The sequence below is a fragment of the Galeopterus variegatus genome, unplaced genomic scaffold (genome assembly GCF_000696425.1).
Source record: "Galeopterus variegatus unplaced genomic scaffold, G_variegatus-3.0.2 Scaffold609, whole genome shotgun sequence".
NCBI classification, from domain to species: Eukaryota; Metazoa; Chordata; class Mammalia; order Dermoptera; family Cynocephalidae; genus Galeopterus; species Galeopterus variegatus.
Window position 1 is genome coordinate 485230 of NW_007726720.1, and position 24265 is coordinate 509494.

The following is a 24265-nucleotide window of genomic DNA, read 5'->3' on the forward strand; positions in this document are numbered from 1 at the left end:
GGCAGTGGTTCTCAAAGTGTGGGCTCCACACCAGCAGCATCAACACTCCCCCCACCCCTTGATCTTGTTAAAAGTACAAATTATGGTCCCCACCCCAGAACTGCTGAGTCAGAAGTTCTGGGATAGGATCCTTAGAACTGAGGTTTGAGTTTTGACAAGACTTCCAGTGATCCTGATGCATTAAAGCTTTGAAAACCACTGCCCTAGGACGTTGTAACCATTTGTGAATGTTAACACTGTATTGAGTGTGGGTCTTAATTTCTCTCGTGCCAATTTTTTTCTGGAGCAGCAATGCCCAGACTTAGTCTTTGAATTCTTGATAAGTCCGTATTCAGTGCAATATGTCTTCTGCTTGCCTGCAGAACCGGCGATTCCTTAGTTCCATGCTTGGCTATGGATTTACATTTGTTTCTGAGCTAGTTGTAAGATATGACACTTTGGGCAAGCTCTAAGATCAGAATTTCGATTTAGCTGAGACTTTAAAGTTGAGAACCCCTGACCTTGTGTTGTTGTTTTCATTGAACCTTTAACAGAGGACAGTTGTACAGTGGTATAATCTAACCATTGTAGCCAGAAGTGTTGGCTGTAGACAGGCCAAAATTCACCCACAGTTAGTTCTTAGTCTTTCCCTTTTTAATATTCAGTGTAATGGAATATATGTAAAACCAGGGAATGTTGTACATAGATAACGTTCAAGGAAAATTGTTTCTTTCTTGATACCTAAAATAAAATTGCTGTGCTGTATAATTCTTTGCATAATTTTGCAGGAAGTAAATGACTCAGTTGTAATTCTAACAAATCACAAATCTAAAATTAATGTTTATTAACCTTACGCAGTTGCATCCTTTAATTTCGATTTGATTATTTTTGCTGGAAAAAAGATGATTCCAAGCATATGTGTATGAAATAATAGAGCTTGAAAAGACCACTGGCCTCCCCCCACCCCACCTTAGGGAATTAATTTATAATGTTTATATTGGTGGGGTAAAACTTATTTTAAGGGGCAATTTCAGGATGGTGTAATCTCACTTAAACCCCATATGAAAATGGTACATGATTATTATTTACTATTTGGCTTTTAAAATTTGTTTTGTAGATACTATCTGACTGTCGTGCAGTATTGGTAGTTCTGGGACCCTGGTGTGCAGATAAAGTAGCTGGAATGATGGTAAGAGAACTACAGAAATATATTAAACATGAACAAGAGGAGCTGCACAGGAAGTTTTTATTGTTTACAGACACTTTCCTAAGGAAAATACATGCACTATGTGAAGAGCACTTCTCACCTGCCTCACTTGACCTGAAATTTGTAACTCCTAAAGTAATAAAACTGCTTGAAATCTTACGCAAATATAAACCATATGAGCGACAGCAGTTTGAAAGTGTTGAGTGGTATAATAATAGGAATCAGGATAATTATGTGTCTTGGAGTGATTCTGAAGATGATGATGAGGATGAAGAAATTGAAGAAAAAGAGAAGCCAGAGACTAATTTTCCTTCTCCATTTACCAATATTTTATGTGGAATTATTTTTGTGGAAAGAAGATATACGGCAGTTGTTTTAAACAGGTAAATCTCTAAGTTTAAGATCTTTTCCATATTAGAACAAGGCAGCTTATTGTTTTGCGAAGTGACTCACTGTAGTAGCTTTAGGAGCTAGCATAAGGGTTACATAAGTGTCCTTTACTTGATCCATTGTAGTTCATGTGTAAAGCTGTACTGGGATTGACAGAGAGGATGTTTGTAAATACAGTACCTTTCCCAAAAGGCTAGTTTTGAAATGACTGAGATTTTTTTCTGAAAGGATGCTAATCCATCTAAAATAGAGAGCAAGTATAGAAAAATTAAGTTACATTTAAGTAAAGCATTCCTTGTTTTGTATTCAGTTGTTATATTTAATTTAGATGGTTCCAGGACCTGAGAGGATGAAAATCTGCAGATGCTCAAGTTTCATATGAAATGGTGTAGTATTTGCATATAACCTACATATATCCTCCCGTATACTTTAAATCATCTCTAGGTTTCTTATAATACATAATTAAATGTAAATGCTATGTAAGTAGTTTTTATACTGTATTTTTAAAAAAATTTGTTCTATTTTTTAACTGTTTTTGTTCCACGATTGGTTGAATCTGTAGATGCAGAACCTGTGGATACAAAGGGCTGACTGTATTTATGAATCTTTATGTGTTAGGAATTGTGTTAAGTATTTCACAACAAGCTTGCTCTTTCAGGTTTTCGTAGGATAAATTTTACCTGGGTATTGTGGCTAATTTTTTTTATGTTAACTTTTTTTTCTTTAAAAAACCCACATTGATTCAAGTTTTTAAGGCTGTAGTGGAAAAAGTTTAGAACAACTGGATTTGCAATTTGGATTGGTTCATAGACTACATGTTAAAATTTTCTGAATCAGAAGAGAATAATAATGTTGGGGAAGAGTTCTGAGAATATTAGCAAAGGAGATAGTGAATACAAGTTTTAGGTTGTGGATTCCAACTCCTTCTCCCGTATTCAATAAATGTTTGTTTTTCCTGAATATAGACCTAGCCAAGGAGCTATACTTCAAATTTGTGTCAAATGGTCACTTAACATATGGTCCTTTTGGTTTGTGGATAGATGCTCTATTATTTTCTGCCCAAAAAAAAGGCTCTTTATTTTGTACTTAAGGCAATCTACTTTTCTGTGAGATCCATTAATTGGCCAGAGTTTATCCCTAAGAACCTTTTTTCCAAGTAGTGATCTCTGAGGAAAAATTAAGCTTTGTTTCTTGAAGTAATTTGGATTTTTTTTTTTTTTTTCTTAACTGCTTCTGAACGTTTAGGGGTTTAAAAACTTCTGAGTAACGAGAAATTGGACTCGAGGGTAGTCATCTGGCAGTTTTCAGTCTGGTACTTTTCATAAAGTCATTGAGCCTGATGCTTCTGATGAATATGAAGTAAAATAACTTTAGGTTCTGAATTACATTTAAATCAGAAGTTTAATGTTGGAAAGGGACCTCACTGACTTATTTTTATAAAAAAAAGAGGAAGTGCCTCAGGAGGAAAAGGAATTTGCTCTAAGTTAAATTGCTAGTCACTGGAAGAGACAGTTCTAGAATTCTAATATCCTAACTCTAGTTTCCAGTTCTTTCTACAATCATAATGCCCCTGGGCATCAGAGAACACTAAAAAGCAGTGCTTTAGACAGCCAGGAGATGGACCAGGGAAAGCATGACTGTCGAGGGACTACTTCTTAGAATGGGGAAAGGGCATTGTGGGAATCAAAAAAGTTTAACACCAGCACATTCTAAGCCTGCCTCCATGTATGATGGTATAAGGAGTAAATAAATTTTCTGGGGCTTGGAGGGAGGAAATGGGGGGTTTATTTTCTGCTTTTCTCCTGTTTTCTGGATGTATTTTTATATAGTGATGTGCCAGTTTTCATTGCACGAGCATTGGCCTGAAAAGATTTATCCAAAATCAATCAGTTACTTCCTATTGACTTTAACGATCAGATTAATTGTGATCAAGTTTAATAAAATGTGGCAGGAATTTAGTGTTTTATGATGAATCAAGAGCAGTCTGAGGGTTGATTTCATGGGCAGCTAATTAAATGCACAATAGAGGTCTTGTTCCAGTAAGCTTTTTAATAAGCTTAGAAAAACTTCCTGAAATCCATAGTCTTTCCTTCCATCAGTTTAATGGGAGGAAAAACCCTTCTTCAGTGAAAATTTTCATGGGAGTGTAAGCCATTGTAATGCACATACAGTTTTCTGTTCTCCTCATTAAAAAAGTAAGTCATAGCTACTTCTGTATGTAGTGTAAGTATGCATGCAGTCTTAACGTTTGCAGTTTTCCTTTACCTTACATTTACATAGAGATTTATGAGTTACTTTTATATGTATTTAAAATTTTTTCATAATACTCTATGAGGGAGGGAGGTAGATGTTCTTACCATATTACAGAAAAGAAACCAAAACTTAGTTTGTGACCTTCCCCAAGTTATAAAGATATCAAGTGGCAGAAAATGGCTTCCAGTCTCCAAGTCTAGTGTTATTTTCACCATGCAATTTACTAATATTCTGTGATACTGGCATTGGACAGACCTGAATTCACATCCTGTCTCTACCCTCCCCCACCCCGTTTTTTCCTAATAACTTTTTGTTTGTTTGTTTATTTGTTTGTGACCGGTAAGGGGATAGCAACCCTTGGCTTGGTGTCACCCTCACCGCGCTCAGCCAGTGAGCGCACCAGCCATCCCTATATAGGATCCAAACCTGCGGTGGGAGCGCCGCTGCACTCCCAACGCCGCACTTTCCCGAGTGAGCCACAGGGTCGGCCCCCTAATAACTTTTTATTTTGGAATAGTTTTAGATTTACAGAAAAGTTGGGAAGATAGTACAGAGAGTTCCTGTCTACCCCTCACCTAGTTTCCCATTGTTAACATCCTGTATCACCATTTGTCACAACTAGTTGCTTGTCACAGCTAAGAAAGCTAACATTGGTTTATTACTATTAATTAAACTCCAGACCTTATTTGGATTTTGCCAATTTTTCCACTGATGTCCTCTTTTTAATCCAAGGGATCATATTGCATTTAGTTGTCCTGTCTCTCCAGTCTCCTCTGGTCTGTTACAGTTTCTCAGTCTTTCCTTGTTTTTGATGACCTTGACAATCTTGAGGAGTACTCACTGGTCAGTATTTTGTAGAATGCCCCTTCATTTGGGTTTGCCTGATGTTTTTCTCAGGATTAGACGAGGGTTATAGGATTTGGAAGAATACCATGGAGGTGACATGCCCTTCTCATCACTTTATGTAAGGGGCTCACGGGATCAACATGAATCATCACTGGTGATGTTAAACTTCATCACCTGGTTGTGATAGTGTTTGCCAGATTTCTCCACTGTAAAGTTACTGCTGTTCTCTTTTCTTACTCTTTCTTATTCTTTGGAAGGAAGTCTCCAAGTCTGGCCCATCCTGGGAGGGAGGGTTTAATCTCCACTTTCTGGAGAGGGGTTTGTCTACATATATTATTATGAATTCTTCTGTAAGGAAGACTTGTTTCTTTTATCTTATTTAATTACTTATCTTCTTATGTTTATTGAATTATGTATTTTTATCAGTGTGGACTCATGTTTATTTTATACTTTGGGTTATAATCCAACGTTACATTATTTATTTTGTTGCTCAAATTGTTCCAGCTTTGGCCTTTAGGAGCTATTTGAGGTTAGCTCCTGTGTCACTTTGACATACCCTCATCCTTTTGTATTTTTGTATTTTGTATACTCCCTTACTTTTTAGTACTGCAAAATGCACCTGCCCCAGCCTTAAAATTGGCCATTTTGCCAAGGAGCCCTGGTTTCTTTTCTGCTCACTTTTCGGGTATATATATTTTGTGAAAGTTATTTAAGTTTTTAAAGCCTCTGCACCTCCATCTGTAAAACAGTAATAATACTTCCCTCTCTTACTGGTTTGTTGATAGGAGACAATGTATATAAAAATGGCTGTTTTATCACCTGGCACACAGTAAACACCAATTCTTGTTCCTTATGTACACATTTGGGGGATGCACTATCAGGGTACTATAGCTGTCGGTGATAGTTTTTTTGGTAAGATCATAGAGGAATTATTTGATTTTCTCACACTGACAAGAAAATAAGGAGCAAGGGATACTCTTAAAGGTATTGTTGGTAACATAATTCAAGTACTTGTTATTTGTATCTTTGAATCTTTTTTCTCTTATGATTGTCTGCATTAATTAGCATATTTAGTCAAATCACAATTTTCAGTAGTATGTCTGCTAATTTTCTGAACCTACCATGCACTTTTGATCATGTTATTTTCAATCTAATTGGGGAGGCACTGTGCATATACACACAAACACAGCCATGAGTTAAGTACAGAGATCGAGAGTAAGTATTTAGAAAATCATACAGCAGTTTGATTGTAATTTTACGTCTGCTCAGTATAATAAAATTGGCACTTGAATTTTAATGCTTTTTAAATTTTCCTTTTTAAAAAAATAGTGTTTAATATTTTATTTTTGAAAGTTTCATTTTAATAGTTCATTTGGTCTCTGGATTAGAAATATTAAAAAAAAACCCTGGTTCTTCACTACAGATAGTTTTGGAAGCACTGCACACTAGAGGACAGTACAGTTTATCACACAGCTTGCTTGTGGAACAACTTGTATAAACTCAGTACAAAAAATCAAATAGGACTTTGTTTTACTATTCCGTGGTGCCATGAAATCTTTAAGCAGATTGTGTTATTTGTAAACTCCCTGAGAAGAATGGACACTTATTTTGTTTCCTCTGAATCCTGAAGCTTGGCACATGGTTCGGCATTCTTTAAATTTATCTAGTCAAGAAATACATTTTTCTCTCTAAACACTATCAGCATAGGTGTATGACATTTAATTATTGCTCATGGGAGATGTTATACGTGTGCATATTGTCTCTTTTGTCCTCTCCAGTTTTGATGTGTGTTTCATTAAGGAGAAATAAACTTACTGTTAGAGCTTCTATTTCTCAGCTAATTGAAGTCTGCCAGATTAATAATTTTGGCAAAGTGAAATATACTTTTTGCCTAATTAGGAGTAGCTTAAAATGTGTTTTTTAAACCTCTGTTACATTCAAATTGATACTTATATAAACTAAAACTTGGAAATACATGCTATTTCTAAAGTAATTCATTTCATATTTTAGACTTTAGGGCATGCTGTTTGTTTTCATGTAACACTAATTTCTGTTACTGGCATCGTAAGTTCATTGTAATAATTAAACCTTTGAAGATAATAAGGAAGTTTCTGATTCTGGATATTTTAAGCACCTGAACTATAGAACAGACTCTCACCCTAACCTAGACATGCAAGTTTCTGTTGATCGGGAGGCAGGAGATATTTTAGATGGCCACTTAAGTTTTCTTCCAGCTCTTTGATATTAGTCTTTTTCATGTATTTTTTTTTAAAAAGGATAGTTTGATGTAAAAATGCAATTTTCTAATAGGAATTTATACTATGTAGTATGACTTCAGAGGAACCATATGGAATCACTTATGTCAGGTGTGGAACCATTTATCCTGTGTGCTGAGTTTTTGAATGTGGATACTTCTAAAATAGCTGTAATGGCAGCACTAACTGTTAACCTTCTGTACCCATGTAATGTGATCCCATCGTGTAGCTCTTTTCCATGTCTTAGTTAGAAGACCAGCTTTAGGTTACTGGCATTCTGGGTTGAAACAGAGGAGCAGGCTGGGGAAGAGAGACAGAGCTCAGGAGTCTTGTCTTTCGTGATGGGATGGGGTAGGGAACTCTTTGGCAGTTCTGTTCAGGAGTCCAGTACTCTGCTATGGAGAACTTTAGTCAGTGGCCTGGGGACCAGAAAGTATTGGGAATTGAGATGATGAAGCATTTCTTTCCCAAGAGCTCTATTGTTACATATAGAGGGGGCAGGAGGTTTCCTGTACTGTAGAAATTCTTCCTTTGGTGTCAGGCACGTGATCCTTGTTCTGTGTAGGCATGGCCATAGAGAAAAGAGCATGACTGCTGCTGAAGCTGGCTGTGCATCTAGGGAAGTGTGCTGAGCTTCTTCCTTAGAAGTCTTGTCCCAAAGCTAGGATGTATGCAGATCCATGTTGCTCTCTGATGAGCTCAGTCTCATCCTGGGCCACATTTCTATTAAGTCATCATCGCCAAATTGGAAGTTGGAGGTAATGTGACCATTTCATTTGTCAGTATAACTCAACCTTGTATTTGGTATTATAAGTACTTGGTCCACAGATCTATGTGATGAAGAAAGGCAGTGATTTTTTTCTATTTAAACTGCTAGAAAAAAAGGACCAAGATTATTTTGTTAGGTATGTTGGCAAAAAAATACATGTATTTCCATTTTAAAGGAGACCTTACAAACAAAAGTTAAAATATTTTTCCTCAGCAATGCTTAACTTCCAAATGTGTATAATTTTCTTAGATTGATAAAGGAAGCTGGCAAACAAGATCCAGAGCTGGCTTACATCAGCAGCAATTTTATAACTGGACATGGCATTGGAAAGAATCAGCCTCGTAACAAACAGATGGAAGCAGAATTCAGAAAACAGGAAGAGGTAACTTAAAATAATTGTACAATAACAATTTTCAGAACATATACAGACAAACTGCCTGTAGGAACTCCCTTTCTTCATAATTCCCAGCACTTTTTTGGAATATAGAATACTTGTTCATATATAGACAATCTGTCTCCTATGAAGTAGCTGTATGGTGATTTATATGCCCAGAATTGGAATAGTTGACTGGCAAATCAATTTTGTGTCTTGATTGTCATCAGTCAGTTCATTTTCCTTTATTTGTTGGGTTGATGTCACACAGCTACATTTCATAGAAAAACAAAGCATGTATAACTCTTGTCAACTCCATATGACTATGAAATGACAAATTGAAATCTTTTCCTGGAAAATGTTTTCTTTTTTTCATTTAAAATCCTACCTTGGTTGAATATTTTAAGAAATAACACTATATTTTTTAGATTTTAGCTTAAATTTTTTCATGCTTTTTAAGTTCTTAATATAGGAAACAGCATTGTAAAGATGCTAAAAGATGGTCTGGCTTAACAAACAAAAACTTTTCACTTAAAGTTTATTATTTAACTTAAAATTTGAAGAAATTTCCTCTTAAAGGCATGATCTACGTCACGGGTTTTTGACAATATTCCAGGTTTGGGGAGTCCAGGAGTCCCAGATAGATCTGACAGTCTGAAAACCAGCTTATGTTATTATTTCACTTATATGGATTGGGGAGTGAATGTGATCTTAAATCTCATGTGAAAAAAGCTTTCACTTTATGTTTTAATCAGTTCTGAGTCCTTAAATTAAAAATTTCTCAAGATGCCGAAAATAAGTAATGTCTTGCTTGTAATTTTTAATTCTGGGTGCATTAGGGATTTTAATGATAAAGTTTTGATATCTTTGGAGGGATGTTGGCAGAGCCTCACAAATGTAGGATACCATTATGTAGGGTCATAATATCAACACAACTCAAGAAATGGATTCATTTGATCACTTAGTTGGTTAGATACACTTGTCATAAAAAGAGCCAGCTCCTTCAACCCGAAGGCATTCTGTGATTTGTGATGTGGGCACTTCTATAAAGTAGAAAGGCACTTTAATTTTCAGGTAACATTCGGTTGAAAACTACCATCAATAAATCAGAGTTTCTTTGGCCCTGTATTTATGCATCCTGACTTTTCTGTGATATTGTCATCTTCTTTAGACTGGCCTCAAAGATTTAGCATGCCCATAGTATATGTTGTCATTTATTTTTACTCTGTTTATTTTGGAAAATTTCTTAGAATTTCTTTTCTTGGTGTATTTTTTTCAGGTACTTAGGAAATTTCGAGCACACGAGACCAATCTGCTTATTGCAACAAGTATTGTAGAAGAGGGTGTTGATATACCAAAATGCAATTTGGTGGTTCGTTTTGATTTGCCCACAGAGTATCGATCCTATGTTCAGTCAAAAGGAAGAGCAAGGGCACCGATCTCTAATTATATAATGCTAGCAGATACTGACAAAATAAAAAGTTTTGAAGAAGACCTTAAAACCTACAAAGCTATTGAAAAGGTAAGATCAAAAAATTAATATGGTATCTTTGTCATTCTTTGTTTGCATAGAAATAGATAAAACTGTTTTATGTACAGATAATAGTCTCAATGAGGTGCACAATGTATATACTATAAGGAAGTTGAGAATGATTACAAAGACTCTTCAGTATTTTACAAAGTGTTTGAAACATCACAACAAAAGAGCACTGGAAAGGGTCAGTTGGATTACTAGGGAAGGATATCTGGGAAAGTGTACTGACAGTGTAGTGACTCAATCGCTTGAGTTGCGGAGAGATTGGAGAGTGATGACATAGTAATTATACTCAAGAAAGACTGACAGTCACATGTGTGTGGGGGGGTACACTACAATATAGGTGTTATACTGTATGGTGAGTGTCTCCACATGATTGCAACTGAGAGAGATTCACTGGGTGGAGTTTTCTGCAGCAGGTGACTTTGGAGTATTGAAGTATGTTTAGGAGAGATGTTTTGTGTCGAGACATTTCTCTATAGATACAGAGGCAGACAACCAACATATGGCAAAGAAGACATTTGTTCTCATCACAAGTTGTCTTTAAAATGTTCAGATCTTGAGAAACAAATGTTCCAAGTCAGTAGATACTGGTGAGACTGACATTGATCCCGTTGTGGATGATGATGATGTTTTCCCACCATATGTGTTGAGGCCTGATGATGGTGGTCCACGAGTCACAATCAACACAGCCATTGGACACATCAATAGGTATGGTATCAAATCACCTGCATGGGAAACCTATGAGTTTTGCAAGATTTAGGTCTAAATGTGCAAGTACTGTCATGTGTTGCTTAATGACAGGGATACATTCTGAGAAATGTGTTGTTAAGGTGATTTTGTCATTTTGTGGACATCTTAGATTGTACTTACACAAACCTAGATAGTATGGCCTACTACACACTTAAGCTGTGTGGTATAGCCTGTTGTTTGTGTGTGAGTAATGTCCTGCACTCATTAGGATGGCTGTGACGTCACTAGCTATAGGAATTTTTCAGCTCCATTATAATCCTATGGGACCACTGTCATTTATGTGATTCATCACTGACCAAAATACCATTATGTGGCATATGACTCTATTATATTGTTCTTTACATTTTGCAGTCACCAATCTTTTCATTTATGGCTTGTGATATTTTGATGAGAGAGAGAAAAGTTACTTTTTAAATTTATTCTTTTTGATCAAAAGGCAAAAAAGTATTCTGCAGTAATGTTTAGTATTCATTGACAAGGTTGACATAATGAAGGCATGCTTAGTTTTATTAGATTTAATTTTATACTGCTAACTGATTCTAAATCCTGAAATGTTGTTTTGCACCACAAATGTTGGGTAGTGTTGAATTTTCCATAAGCAATGAATTAAGATATCATAAATTAATTTTGTATTTTTGAGTATGTTCTAATTTACTTTGTCCCAGACTGATAGTAACATTTCTAAGAACTAAGAAAAGCAAATATATACCTAGATTATATATAAAGATAAATTTCATTCAGAGGCAAAATAAAGCAGCAAGCATAAGAATTTCTTTTTAACCTTTTATTTTAAAACAATTTCAAACTTTAAAATGTTGCAAGAATACTGCAAAGAATTCCCACAGACTCTTAAACCCAGAGAGACCCATTCAAGTTTCACAAGAATGTTCTTTGTAGCCGAAAGATCCAATCCAGGATTATAAATTGTAGCCTGTTGACACATCTCCCTAGTCGCCTTCAATCTGGAACCATTCTTCAGTCTTTCCTTGACTTTAATGACCTTGAAATTTTTGAAGATTACAGACGAGTCATTTGTAGTCTGACTCTCAGTTTCAGTTTATCTGATATTTTCTCATGATTTGACCAGATTATACATTTTTGGCCAGCCCATCACTGAAGTGATGCTGTGTTCTGCATGTCCCGTTTTAATAGGTGGCACACGATGTTGATTTGTGCCCTTACTGGTGGTGGTAATTTTGATCACTTGAATAAGGTCTGCCAATTTTCTCTACTGTAAACTTTCTTTTTATATATATTTTTGTAATTAGTAAGTATTTCGTGGGGAGATACTTTGTGACTATTTAAAATTCATTCTTCTTTTCAGTTTGACCCATTAATGTAAGTATCCATTGATATGCCTTGCTTGAATTGATTACTATGATGGCTACTCAGTGGTGATTTTCTGATTTCATTATTCTGTCTGTATTTATTAATTGATATTCTACTGTAAGGAAGAGCTTTTCCTTCTTTCCATTTATTTTTCATTATTATTATTTTTTATTTTAGTTTGAATTTATGGACTCATTTAATGAATTTTATAATCTGTTACTAACATTTATTTGTTTTGATGTTAAAATTATCTCAAATTTGGTCAGTGGGAACCCCTTCACTCCAGCTTCTGTGTCTTTTTAACATGTCACCATTATTCTTTGAACACTTTCTTGTTATACGGTACAAGATGTTCTGGATTCAACTCAAATACTTCCCCTGCCACAGCCTTGATATTGGCTACATCTCTAAGAGTTCCTGGTTCCTTTTAGTGGAGATTGAGTTGTTTAGAAACCAAGATCTTGATACTAGGTATATTCACGGCCAGTGGGGTGTTACTGCTGCCAGGCATTTTAGTGGGCAGAGCTAGAAAGTTTATTTATATATTCACATGCACACTTACATCTGTATTTATTTCTATGTCTGACTGATGATACTTCCATTTTCAGTATGACATTAGAGGGTTCATTCTGGATTTCCTCTTTTCTATTTTTGTACTTCCTTTGTCCAGTAGTAAAAAGTCCAACTCCCATTGTCCTCAAAAAAACTGTATGTTCAATCTTCTCATATGTAGCCAGTCTTACTACCCTGCACGGCTGCCACCGTGTTTGGGTGCCCTAATTGCATAGGTCCTAACCTTGCAAGACTGCTGCCCATTTCAACACTCTCCTTATGTGGGCTCCGCTTGTCCCAGCATCCTTCTTACTCAGCCCTGGCTTTCTCTGGGCCAGCTTCTTGCCCGCTCCAGCACTCTTCTTGTGCTACTGCTCAGTGCTGATCTTGTTATGATGCCCTCCTTGTGTTGACACTGACTGTTCTTCTGCCCTCTTCTGATGCCTTTCTTATACATTCCCTGATAGTTTCTGGCAGATGTAAGATTATTAAGGAACAAACATTGGCAATATGTCCTCTTAATGGGTTCAGAACTAGTACTTTGTGCACTGTCCAATATGGTACCACTAGACACAATGAGGCTGTTTAAATTCAAAGTTCAATTTAAGTTAAAATAAAATAAAATCGAAAATGTTGTTCCCTAGTTGCACTTGTCACATTTCAAGTGCTCAGCAGCTACTGCCGTGTTGGACATTGCAGATACAGGACATCTTTGTGGGAAGTTCTGTTAGACAACACTGTTTATCTTATTGGATGTTTGAAGCAATAAAGTTCAAACTCCACATGTAAACACCTATCTGGTGGAGGGGAAGAGGGACATAAGAAGTAAAAATTTAGGTTGTGAATATCAATACAGATTTTATTTCTCAGTTGTAAATTCAGCCTCAAAATTTTTTTTCTTCGCAGATACTGTGCTAGATTACCAAGTGACCCATTTACTCATCTAGCTCCTAAATGTAGAACCCGAGAGTTGCCTGATGGTACATTTTATTCAACTCTTTATCTGCCAATTAACTCACCTCTTCGAGCCTCCATTGTTGTAAGTTTAGAAAAAGAAATGATTGTGTCTTTTAAAGTATGTCATTAATGTATTTTTTTCAGCTTCTCTAGGACATGCAAGTTATAGGTAAATTTGGTTTTAAAATCTACTTTAAAGAGTAGATTTATAAATCTCTTTGTAGTCAACTACATGTTCAAATTTATAATAGCCTAACTTACAGACTCTTAGAATTGGACTAGATGACCTCTGAAGTTTCCTCCAAGTTCTTATTAATGTAAACATTTCCGAAAGAATCATTCAGCTTAGATACAGGGACACAAAATTCATTAAATGTGGTTGGGCTGCTCTACTTATTTTGCTGTTTCTGACTAAAGTCTGCCTTTTGTAACTGCTGTCCTTGGTCCCAATATTAATTTTCAAATATTCCAAAGTGACTCATTTCTGTAGCACATAAAAATCTGCTCAGTAGTTTTAATCTGTTATATTCCCATATATCTTTATTTTTTGTTGTTGTTACATATTTGCAAGTTCACGAAAGTAAGATATTTGAAAATCTTACTGAAATTTATCTTTATCAAAAATTATAAAATCTTGTCATGACTTAGTTTTTACTGGGCAGGATTTTTTAAAGATGGATATTTCAAATATTGTAGTTAGGATTTATAAAAATTTATTGGAATTTTTCAAAATAAAGAACTTTGGTAAATTGAACTCCAGAGATGTTGGGGCAGAGGTTTCATAGATGTTTCATGTGCTAGTGATAATATAGCTATGTGCATATACAATAGAAAGCTATTTTGTTATTTTCAGGGTCCACCAATGAGCTGTGTACGATTGGCTGAAAGAGTTGTAGCTCTCATTTGCTGTGAAAAACTGCACAAAATTGGTAAGGATGTTTGAAAAGCATATGCAAATAAAGATAAATTATAAACATTGTATAAAAAGCATATTGAGGATTTTATAGGTCTCTAAGGATTTTGTAGAGCTGTGAAGTTGCTGCTCTTGGTGTGCCTTGGTGAATATAAATATATTATGTAACTTGAATATCCTACAACATTATGGGAACTCTTTGTTTTCTACAGCTTAATTGCAAACCCTGTCATTTATTTGCTTCCTTTACTGGACATAAAAGTCTTCTCATAACTGTTGAATCATGAACATTTGTGTTTTAATGTATCAGTCTTTCCAATTAGTCCATACTAGCCTAGAAATTAATCTTTTTTTTTAATAGGAAGACTTTTTCCAGGATCTCTTTATTTAGAAATGATACATGCTGTTGTCTTGTTTAGATGTTTTTATTTTTGAGTCTTAGAACAGAATTTGCCACCCTGCTTATACCAGATATATGAGAGCCAACATAGACTTTGCCTGAAGTATCACATCTGATTACTTTTACATTGATAAAGGCAAAGGCACTTTAGGTTTTATTACTTTTCCAGTTACTTCCTAACATAGTGCTCTTCCAGTTTATTTAGAGAGGCAAAAATCTAGATTGTTGGGCCGGCCCGGTGGTGCACTGCTACAGTGCGCCGCTTGGGAGCGCGGTGGCGCTCCTGCCGAGGGTTCGGATCCCACATACAGACCAGTTCCTGCTCACTGGCTGAGCGAGGGGCGAGAGCAACACCGAAGGTTGTGATCCCGTTGCCGGTCCCGGTCCGGTACGGGCGCGACACTGAGGGTTGCGATCCGTTGCCGGACACGAAAAAAGACAAAAAGAAAAAAAAAAATCTAGATTGTTTATGTTAATTCTTTTTAAATTTCTTAGGTGAACTGGATGACCATTTGATGCCAGTTGGGAAAGAGACTGTTAAATATGAAGAAGAGCTTGATTTACATGATGAAGAAGAGACTAGTGTTCCAGGAAGACCAGGTTCCACAAAACGAAGGCAGTGCTACCCAAAAGCAGTTAGTATTGGTTAGAACTGAATAAAAATCTAGCCTTTCTGAATTTTTATTTCCTGCTACATCAAACCTAAATTCCTCTGCTTGGTTGGCTTCCCAGACTCTGGTAATTGGCCCACTCTGTGGACCTCAGCTCATTTCTCTGATTCATAACTTCTCTCAGATCAGCCCCTTTACTTTTGCATGTCCTCTATCTCTCTTTCCACTTCAGACAGTTTTTGTTTTTCTTCTTAAGAGGATTCTTGGACTCATCTATCAGATTCTACCCAGAATGAGTTTATTTAACTTAAAGAGACATTCTTTATTTCATTCAGTTTAGTGGTATGATTCTTGTTTTATTTGTGACTGGGGCTAAGACAGAAGAGGATTTGTATGCTAAAATAGGCAAATGAAAAGATGCTCTCTCAAGGTGACAGATACACTGGAAGGCAGAAGCACAAATATCTGTCAGGAGTTAGGATGTGGGCTATTGGGAGTCCAAATAAGTCATTTCAGTGGAATGTTTCTAGCACGATCTGTGGCATCGTGGCAGGATTCACACATTAAAACATCTCTGGATCTGACTTCTAGTTATAACCATACTTGGCTGAAATATTTATTTATTTATTTTTGGTGGCTGGCTGGTATGGGGATTCGAACCTGTAACCTTGGTGTTGCAAGGTTGCTCTCTAACCAACTGAGCTAACCAGCCAGCCCCTTATTTTAAAAATATTTGTTAGTATTTTTATCTCATAGGAGTTCCAAAAAAAAGCAAAATTTTGCTCTGTACCTTCATCTTAGCCTAAGTGTGTGGTTCTTTTGTAGTTATGCAGTTGTGAGTTTTTACTTTTAAAAAATTTACACCCAGCTAAGCATTTTCAAGATTCAAAATCATGTTGGTTTTTAAAAAATTATGAATGTTACCCATTTTTCTGAAATGCTCGGTTCCGTCATACACAATTTGCCTATTGGACTAGTTTTGTATGATAAACATCATTAAAGATAACTGTTCTGAGAAGCATAATACTGCCTTGCATCCTGTTTAATTGATATATTTTGTGTTATGATATCCTATTAATCATAACTGTCTCTTAGCCATCATTTCTATACCTTTTAACTACAGATGCAGTTATTTGCCATTGAGCCTCAGAAACTGCAGGACCCTAATCTAATTAGTAAATGAAAGCTTAGAAATAATGTCAGATTAATTTAATTATGGTTTACTCACATAATGAGACAGCCTTAAAAATGATGATAATGATTCATATTGATTCTGAAAGATATTCTCATTGTAGTAGGGGGATAAAAATTAGGTTATCTCACACACACATGTGCACACACCAGTGTTGTATGATTCCATTTATATCGAAAAATATTAGTATGTGTTTTTATATATTATACATAGACAGAAGTCTAGGAAATTTATAGTATTTCAAAATGTTAATAAAGGTTATTTTTGAGTAATAGGATTATATGTGATTTTTAAAATTTGCCTGATTTTATTTTCTGTTACTCTACAATGAGTAAATGCTTAAAAAGCCCAAGGTAGAAAAGAGTTTTCTAGTCAAATAAATCAAATGAATGGTATTTTTTAAAAAGACACTACAGTGTTTGATTGTTTTCTATAATTTTGGTGTTAGCCATATAGTCAGCAGTATTATAACGTAGGTGAACTTGGGCCACTGTGCAGCTCAGACCTGAGAAATGCTGACTTCCCCAGCAGGGTAAAGTAATTAGTGCTGTGTATTTTCTTAGCTTTTTCTTATCAGCGTTTAGTAAAGCCACAAATATGTTTTCTTGCCAACATCTGGAAAAGAGGCTATTATACTTGAGCATGATGCTTAATTTTTCTTTCAAACTCTAGATTCCAGAATGTTTGAGGGATAGTTATCCCAAACCTGATCAGCCCTGTTACCTATATGTGATAGGAATGGTTTTAACTACTCCTTTACCTGATGAACTCAACTTTAGAAGACGGAAGCTCTATCCCCCTGAGGATACCACGAGATGCTTTGGAATACTGACAGCCAAACCTATACCTCAGGTAGATACTTCATAATGGATATTTATGTTGAAGATATCTTCTTGTTTTTTTTTTTTTTAAAGAGGAAGAGGAAAAAAGAAAACTTTTTAGTAGTAAGTGCCTTTTCTTACCTCATTATGTTTAGTATTTAATGATCAAAGTGTCTCTTCCGTTCCCCTGATAGAAAGCGTCATTCCTCTTCTGAAGTTAAGTGTAATGGAACAAAATACCTTTTAACTTTGAGGGTGCTTTATTTTTCTTTTTTGCCAAGATTCCACATTTTCCTGTGTACACACGCTCTGGAGAGGTTACCATATCCATTGAGTTGAAGAAGTCTGGTTTCACATTGTCTCTACAAATGCTTGAGTTGATCACAAGACTTCACCAATATATATTCTCACATATTCTTCGGCTTGAAAAACCTGCACTAGAATTTAAACCTACAGACGCTGATTCAGCATACTGTGTTCTACCTCTTAATGTTGGTAAGAAGGCCCCAGACTTTAAAGTGTTCGTAACTAAAAAATGAAAGTTTTGCTTGGCAACTAGCTTATTGGATATACTACAAAAATTTCTTACGTGGATAACTCTAAATTAGACACATATATGAATATATAGCTTAAGTAAGAATCTTATCTCTATTATATTTAAACAAGCTAAAGAGGCTTTTTCTTCCCTAAGTTAATGACTCCAGCACTTTGGATATTGACTTTAAATTCATGGAAGATATTGAGAAATCTGAAGCTCGCATAGGCATTCCCAGCACAAAATATTCAAAAGAAACACCCTTTGTTTTTAAATTAGAAGATTACCAGGATGCAGTTATCATTCCAAGGTAGGTATTTAAATGGAAAAGAAAATGGTGATGATATTTTGTTTCAAAAGATGCACTTGTTCACATGAGAGTGTAAATGATCTATGACTTCAGCATTGATATTAATAATAGAAAATTTAGCTATTGCTTCACGGTGGGCATATTCTCTCCAGCAAAAGCCAAAACCTAAAACACAGAGTGAAGGGATTTCACTTGGTGATGGTCAGATAATTTAAAATAATAGAAAATTTAGCTATTGCTTCACGGTGGGCATATTCTCTCCAGCGAAAGCCAAAACCTAAAACACAGAGTGAAGGGATTTCACTTGGTGATGGTCAGATAATTTAAAATGTTGACAGGCTTTCTTCTAAAATTTCTATCCTTTTCATCCCCAAAGTCTTATTATAGAATTTGGTCATAAACAATAGTTTTATTTCTTAAAATCTTTACAAGGAATAATGTTATTAAGCTTAATGAAAATAGTAAATAAGAATGCTTTTTCTCTTTTTGCAAAAATTTAGGGAATGGGTGTTTTGGGCAATAAAATTGGATATAGATATTTTGTAACAAATTAGAGTATTCAGTGTAATTCAATTGTTCTTTGATTTTGTGGGTTTTCTTGCACCTCAAAACCATATTTTAAATGTTAGTTATCAGATTATCACTATCATAGATGATGTGATAATATATTTTATATGGCAAGTGTCTTTTATATTTAGCATTAGTAATGTACAAAGTATTTAATCAGTTGTTTGGATATTGTTATTTTTCCATACTGCTTATATTAATGAAATAGATATTTGAAGGTGCCATTTAGGTTTCATATGTTACCAAGGTATAGATATTTAGAAGAAGAAAAAGAAAGTAGGGGAGAATGGAGAGTCAGTGTATACTTGATAAGAACATAATTTTTATTGTCTCAAGTACACTCAAAATATATCTAATGAAAATTTCATTAGTGTTATTTTTAACTTTTTGAATTCTTAATCATAATTTGTGTTTTCATATTAAAAACAGTTGTGTTTTGAGAATAGGTGATTTAAACCAAAAAGAAACTCATTCTTTTCCTTTTTTAGATATCGCAATTTTGATCAACCTCATCGATTTTATGTAGCTGATGTGTACACTGATCTTACCCCACTCAGTAAATTTCCTTCCCCTGAGTATGAAACTTTTGCAGAATATTATAAAACAAAGTATAACCTTGACCTGACCAATCTCAACCAGCCACTGCTGGATGTGGACCATACATCTTCAAGGTAAGGCGCTTCAGAAATGGCATTCAGGTTGCACTTGAAGCATTCTTTCCAGAGGTCAGTAGGCACATGCAGAGGCATGCCTCTGAAATCAGGAGATCCTTTGCACACAGCCTTGCCCAGGGGGTGGCCCAGGATTCTGCAGTTTAAATGAGCTCTTCAGGTGATTTGTATGCACACTGAAGTTGGAGAGCCACTGTGAGAGTGTACTTATTTTTGTCTGTTTGAAAAAATTGTTTTTGGAATTTTTATAGACTTAATCTTTTGACACCTCGACATTTGAATCAGAAGGGGAAAGCTCTTCCTTTAAGCAGTGCAGAAAAAAGGAAAGCCAAATGGGAAAGTCTGCAGAATAAACAGGTAATAAATTAATTGTTACTAACATATCTTGATATTTATAAAAATAAGTTTGAATTTTATATTATCAAGTTAAATGAGTGATTTGTGTTTTAGAAGTTGTCTAACCCTTAGATTTTGTTTTGTTTTAATTAATATTATGTGTTGAATTTTATTTGAGTGTTCTTTTTGGTAAGTTTTGAGAGTTTTGCTTTTTATTTTTTTATTTTTATTTTTTTTATTTTTTTATTTTTTTTTAAAAGATGACCGGTAAGGGGATCTTAACCCTTGACTTGGTGTTGTCAGCACCACTCTCAGCCAGTGAGCGAACCGGCCATCCCTATATGGGATCCGAACCCGGGGCCTTGGTGTTATCAGCACCGCACTCTCCCGAGTGAGCCACAGGCCGGCCCAGAGTTTTGCTTTTTATATTTGGTCCATTCATGTAATTATATCACAAAATCATTCTCATAAATCCTCGGATAAATCCCTTTTGGACTTAAAAGGATTATTTTTTAAAATATTTTTAAAAATTGGATTTTATTAGCATTTATGATTTTTGTCTTTATTTATTAGTGAAATTGGTCTTTTTTAAAAAAATTATGTTGTGTGTGTGCACTTTATATGTATCCACTTTTTTCTTGTTCGAAGATACTGGTTCCAGAACTCTGTGCTATACATCCAATTCCAGCATCACTGTGGAGAAAAGCAGTTTGTCTCCCCAGCATACTTTATCGCCTTCACTGCCTTTTGACTGCAGAGGAGCTAAGAGCCCAGACAGCCAGCGATGCTGGTGTGGGAGTCAGATCACTTCCTGCAGATTTTAGGTAAGCCTGTATTATCAGCCAGAAAGAACATAGGTCATAAGATTTTATTTGCGGAAGAATGGAGTTAAGATTTTAATTTTATATAAAATAGTTCTTAAAATATGAGAAAGAAAATGTGGATGTCCTAATACGTGAAATAAATGCATTGTTTGACTCCTGAGTGAAAATCTGTATATTGGGTCATTGAGTCCAGTGTTTTTGTCAAGGTGCAGAGGGAGACGAGCTCCTTAGGTCAGAAATAATCACTCTTTTTGCAGTGATGACAGTTGAAGTAAGAATGAAAACGGTTCTTTGTTACTATGCCCACATTTTAAGACTGTTTTCTCTGTTAAAAAACCAAATGTGTGTTAAGTAAAAATTGCCTCATCATGTTGTCTTCATTATTTTCTTCCCATTAGTAAAGTCTGCGTTTTAAAGAAATTATTGGTTTAACCACTCATTAATTTTTGGTTATCCTGTTGTCAATACCAAGATATTTCTAGGGATTGAAGGAACTTTATAATAGTAATAATGACAACTATACTTATTGAATATAGTGTCAAACACTAGTTTAAATGCTATAGCCTCTATTAGCTCATTTAATCCTCAGGACAGTCATATGAGGTAGGAATTGTTAGCCTCATTTTCAGGTGCAGCAGCTGAGGCATGGAGAGGTTACGTAAGCTGGCCAAAATTACTCAGCTCATTAATCAGAGGGCCTGGGATTCCGACCCATGAAGTCTGTCACTCCAGGTCCTGCATGCTGCCTCCAAGCTTTGTGATCTTCTTAGCTACCACACTGTGCTCTAGGGTAAGGGGTTAAAGCAAGAGAGTAAACCCTGTAGTGCTTTGTAATTTACATTTCTGACTTGAAAACTTGTTTCTCTTCTAAAGTAGTTTGCTTATGGGGATCTTTCTTTTTTTTTTTTTTTAGTTCAAATTGCTGTTGCTTTAAGCCTAACCTTTTTGAAGGATCTGATAAAAAGTTCTAAAAATGTCTTTGCAGATATCCTAACTTAGACTTCGGGTGGAAAAAATCCATCGACAGCAAATCTTTCATCTCAATTTCTAACTCCTCTTCAGCAGAAAATGACAGTTACTGTAAGCACAGCACAATTGTAGTCCCTGAAAATGCTGCACATCACGGTGCTAATAGAACCTCCTCTCTAGAAAATCATGACCAAATGTCTGTGAACTGCAGAACGTTACTCAGTGAGTCATCTGGTAAGCTCCAAATTGAAGTTTCAACAGATCTTACAGCAATTAATGGTCTTTCTTACAATAAAAATCTTGCCAATGGCAGTTATGATTTAGCTAACAGAGACTTTTGCCAAGGAAATCAGCTGAATTACTACAAGCAGGAAATACCTGTACAACCAACTACCTCATATCCCATTCAGAATTTATACAATTATGAGAACCAGCCCAAGCCCAGCGATGAATGTACTCTACTGAGTAATAAATACCTTGATGGAAATGCTGACAAATCTACCTCAGATGGAAGTCCCATGATGGCCGTGATGTCTAGTACGACAGATGCTGTTAAAGTGCTCAAGGACAGGATGGATTCTGAGCAGAGCCCTTCTGTTGGGTACTCCTCCAGGACTCTTGGCCCCAATCCTGGACTTATTCTTCAGGCTTTGACTCTGTCAAATGCTAGTGATGGATTTAACCTGGAGCGGCTTGAAATGCTTGGCGACTCCTTTTTAAAGCATGCCATCACCACGTATCTATTTTGCACTTACCCTGATGCTCACGAGGGCCGCCTTTCCTATATGAGAAGCAAAAAGGTAAGATATGGTTCTTTCATTTTGAGAAGTTAATTATTCACTGTGCCTGGAAGTGGTTTGAAGTGTTGGATAATCTCAGAGGATGAGAAAGTGACTTGCAGAGATTGCTGCACCAGCCAAACACAGCTGTTCCATTGTTCCACTAGGGCAGGTGGAAGCCTGTGGCGGAACCACCCAGCAGCAAACATGCTTTACACTGATGATGCCCTCAGGTTTTGGGGGTTAGTTGATCTATATATGCCTTATTTTTTGATAGAAGTTCAGTACCAATAAAACTATTTGTGCACCTAGATGATCTTGAGGGGAATATAAAGAAATACTCAGCATAGACATTCTAGGAGCTTGTGCTTTAATTTAGTTGAGTTGAACATTTATTTGGGAGTGTACTGTCGTACAGACATCCTCCACTCATGGAGGAGCTCATCTTCAAGGTTTTGCAGCATCAGGGAAGGGAAAAATCAACACTTCACACAGCTCAGTTACTCTCCAGTGTGAAGAGTGACACTGGAGTTCTGATAAAATAATTGCTGGATAGCCCAAGGGAAGGCTGCATTCTTAAACTTGGTGTAGAGGTAAGATTTAAGGAAGAAAAGTAATGAAGGTAAGATATTTAAATAATGATAGAAGAGGTGTCACAGGGCAGCATGAGCCTCCTTTACAAATAGATCATAAAGCTGCTAATTACCCTGAGCACTCAGAAGAAAGAAATAGCACTTGTGACCAAGGGAAGGCATTAATGGCAGAAGTACATTTACAGGACAGATAAATGGCTGAGCATGTTAGTGCTCAGGGAATGAGCTGTGGCTGCAGTCAGGAGTGTGGGAATACCTGAGAGAAGATTTGAAAGGGCAGGTGGAGTGATGCTGTATTATGGAAGGCCTTGAATATGAGGCTAAGGAATCTGCATGTATTTTAAGTGTTGTTGACACTGTTAAAGGAATTTTGAGCAGGGGACTATTAATAAGTGGTAGTTTAAAATGATTCATCTAGCAGTTGGCCTTATAGCTCAGGGGTTAGAGCATTAGTCTTGTAAAATGATTAATACGGTAGCAGAGGGGAATGTGTGTTGAAAAGCAAAACGAAAGCAAAGGCAGAAGCAGATATTGGGGTAGAACTAGAGTTCTGGCAGTGAAGAAGGGGTTGAGGTACATGGTAATTTCAGAAGAAATAATAATTTTAGCTAACACAAAATGCTTAGTCAGCCAGACACTACTCTAGTCACCTTATACATATTATCTAATTTAATTCTTGTCATAATTCTAAGAGGTGTATACTTTTATTCTACCCATTTTATGGGTGAGGACAGTGAGTCAGGAGAGGTTAACTTGTCCAAGGTCAAATGGCAAGTAAGTGGCAGGGCTGGGACCAAACTCAGACAGTCTGGCTTTGGAGAGCTGGCTCTCCACCCTCCCACTAGCCTGCTTCTGATATTACTCTGAAACACGGGGCCCCACACTGAGCATTTTACAAGTGTTGTCTCATTTAATCTCACTGAACTGTGGAGAAGCAGCTGACATGTCCCCATTTTGCAGATGATGAAACATTCCTAGAGAGTCTGATTAGCTCGTGGAAGGTCATCTGGATAGTCAGGAGTGTGTGAGGCTGGAGTCCTCACCCCTAACCGCTATCTTCTGCTGCCTCCCAGGACAATCCTGAGACAGACTGAGGAGGCAGTCATATAAACAGGGAAGTTCGGGGCAGTGGCAGTGGTGGGGCAAGATAGGTAGACATGTGGGAAATCAGGGTTGGGGTTGAGAATGTGGACTGGAAATGTTCAGGTAAGTGAGAGTTTCAGACTTAGATAGGGTTTTGGAGAGTAGTCCCCATAAGAGTGACAATTGAGCTCTGAGAATGGATGAGATTTCCACAGGGTGGTTGCAGGAAGAAAATACCAGAGGCTGAGAGTGCGAAGTAGTATATTCTATTAGGTAAGGAAGATTATTTTATATCACAAAAATTCATCCATCTATCTGCTCAGAAACCTTTGACTCCTTTCCTGCACAAATCATTATCACTCCCTCAGCCTGGTGTCATGCCCACCCCCTGATGGGTCTTATGTCCTAAGCAGGTTGAAGCCCCTTGCTGCTCCTTGCACAGATGCCATGCCCACCCACCCGCC

General features: G+C 36.3%; 1 protein-coding gene across 1 annotated transcript in view; it reads left to right on the forward strand.

Moving 5' to 3' along the window:
- Window positions 1–24265, forward strand: part of DICER1 (dicer 1, ribonuclease type III) — a 55108-nt gene that overhangs the window by 15576 nt on the left and 15267 nt on the right. Inside the window, exons 10-23 of the mRNA XM_008570524.1 lie at window positions 1097–1569; window positions 7949–8081; window positions 9352–9594; window positions 10163–10317; window positions 13147–13279; window positions 14051–14126; window positions 15006–15145; window positions 16986–17165; window positions 17416–17629; window positions 17826–17979; window positions 19035–19217; window positions 19469–19574; window positions 20202–20377; window positions 21363–22146. Of these exons, the coding sequence (XP_008568746.1) occupies window positions 1097–1569; window positions 7949–8081; window positions 9352–9594; window positions 10163–10317; window positions 13147–13279; window positions 14051–14126; window positions 15006–15145; window positions 16986–17165; window positions 17416–17629; window positions 17826–17979; window positions 19035–19217; window positions 19469–19574; window positions 20202–20377; window positions 21363–22146 (3150 nt within the window). The remainder of the gene's footprint in view (window positions 1–1096; window positions 1570–7948; window positions 8082–9351; window positions 9595–10162; window positions 10318–13146; window positions 13280–14050; window positions 14127–15005; window positions 15146–16985; window positions 17166–17415; window positions 17630–17825; window positions 17980–19034; window positions 19218–19468; window positions 19575–20201; window positions 20378–21362; window positions 22147–24265) is intronic.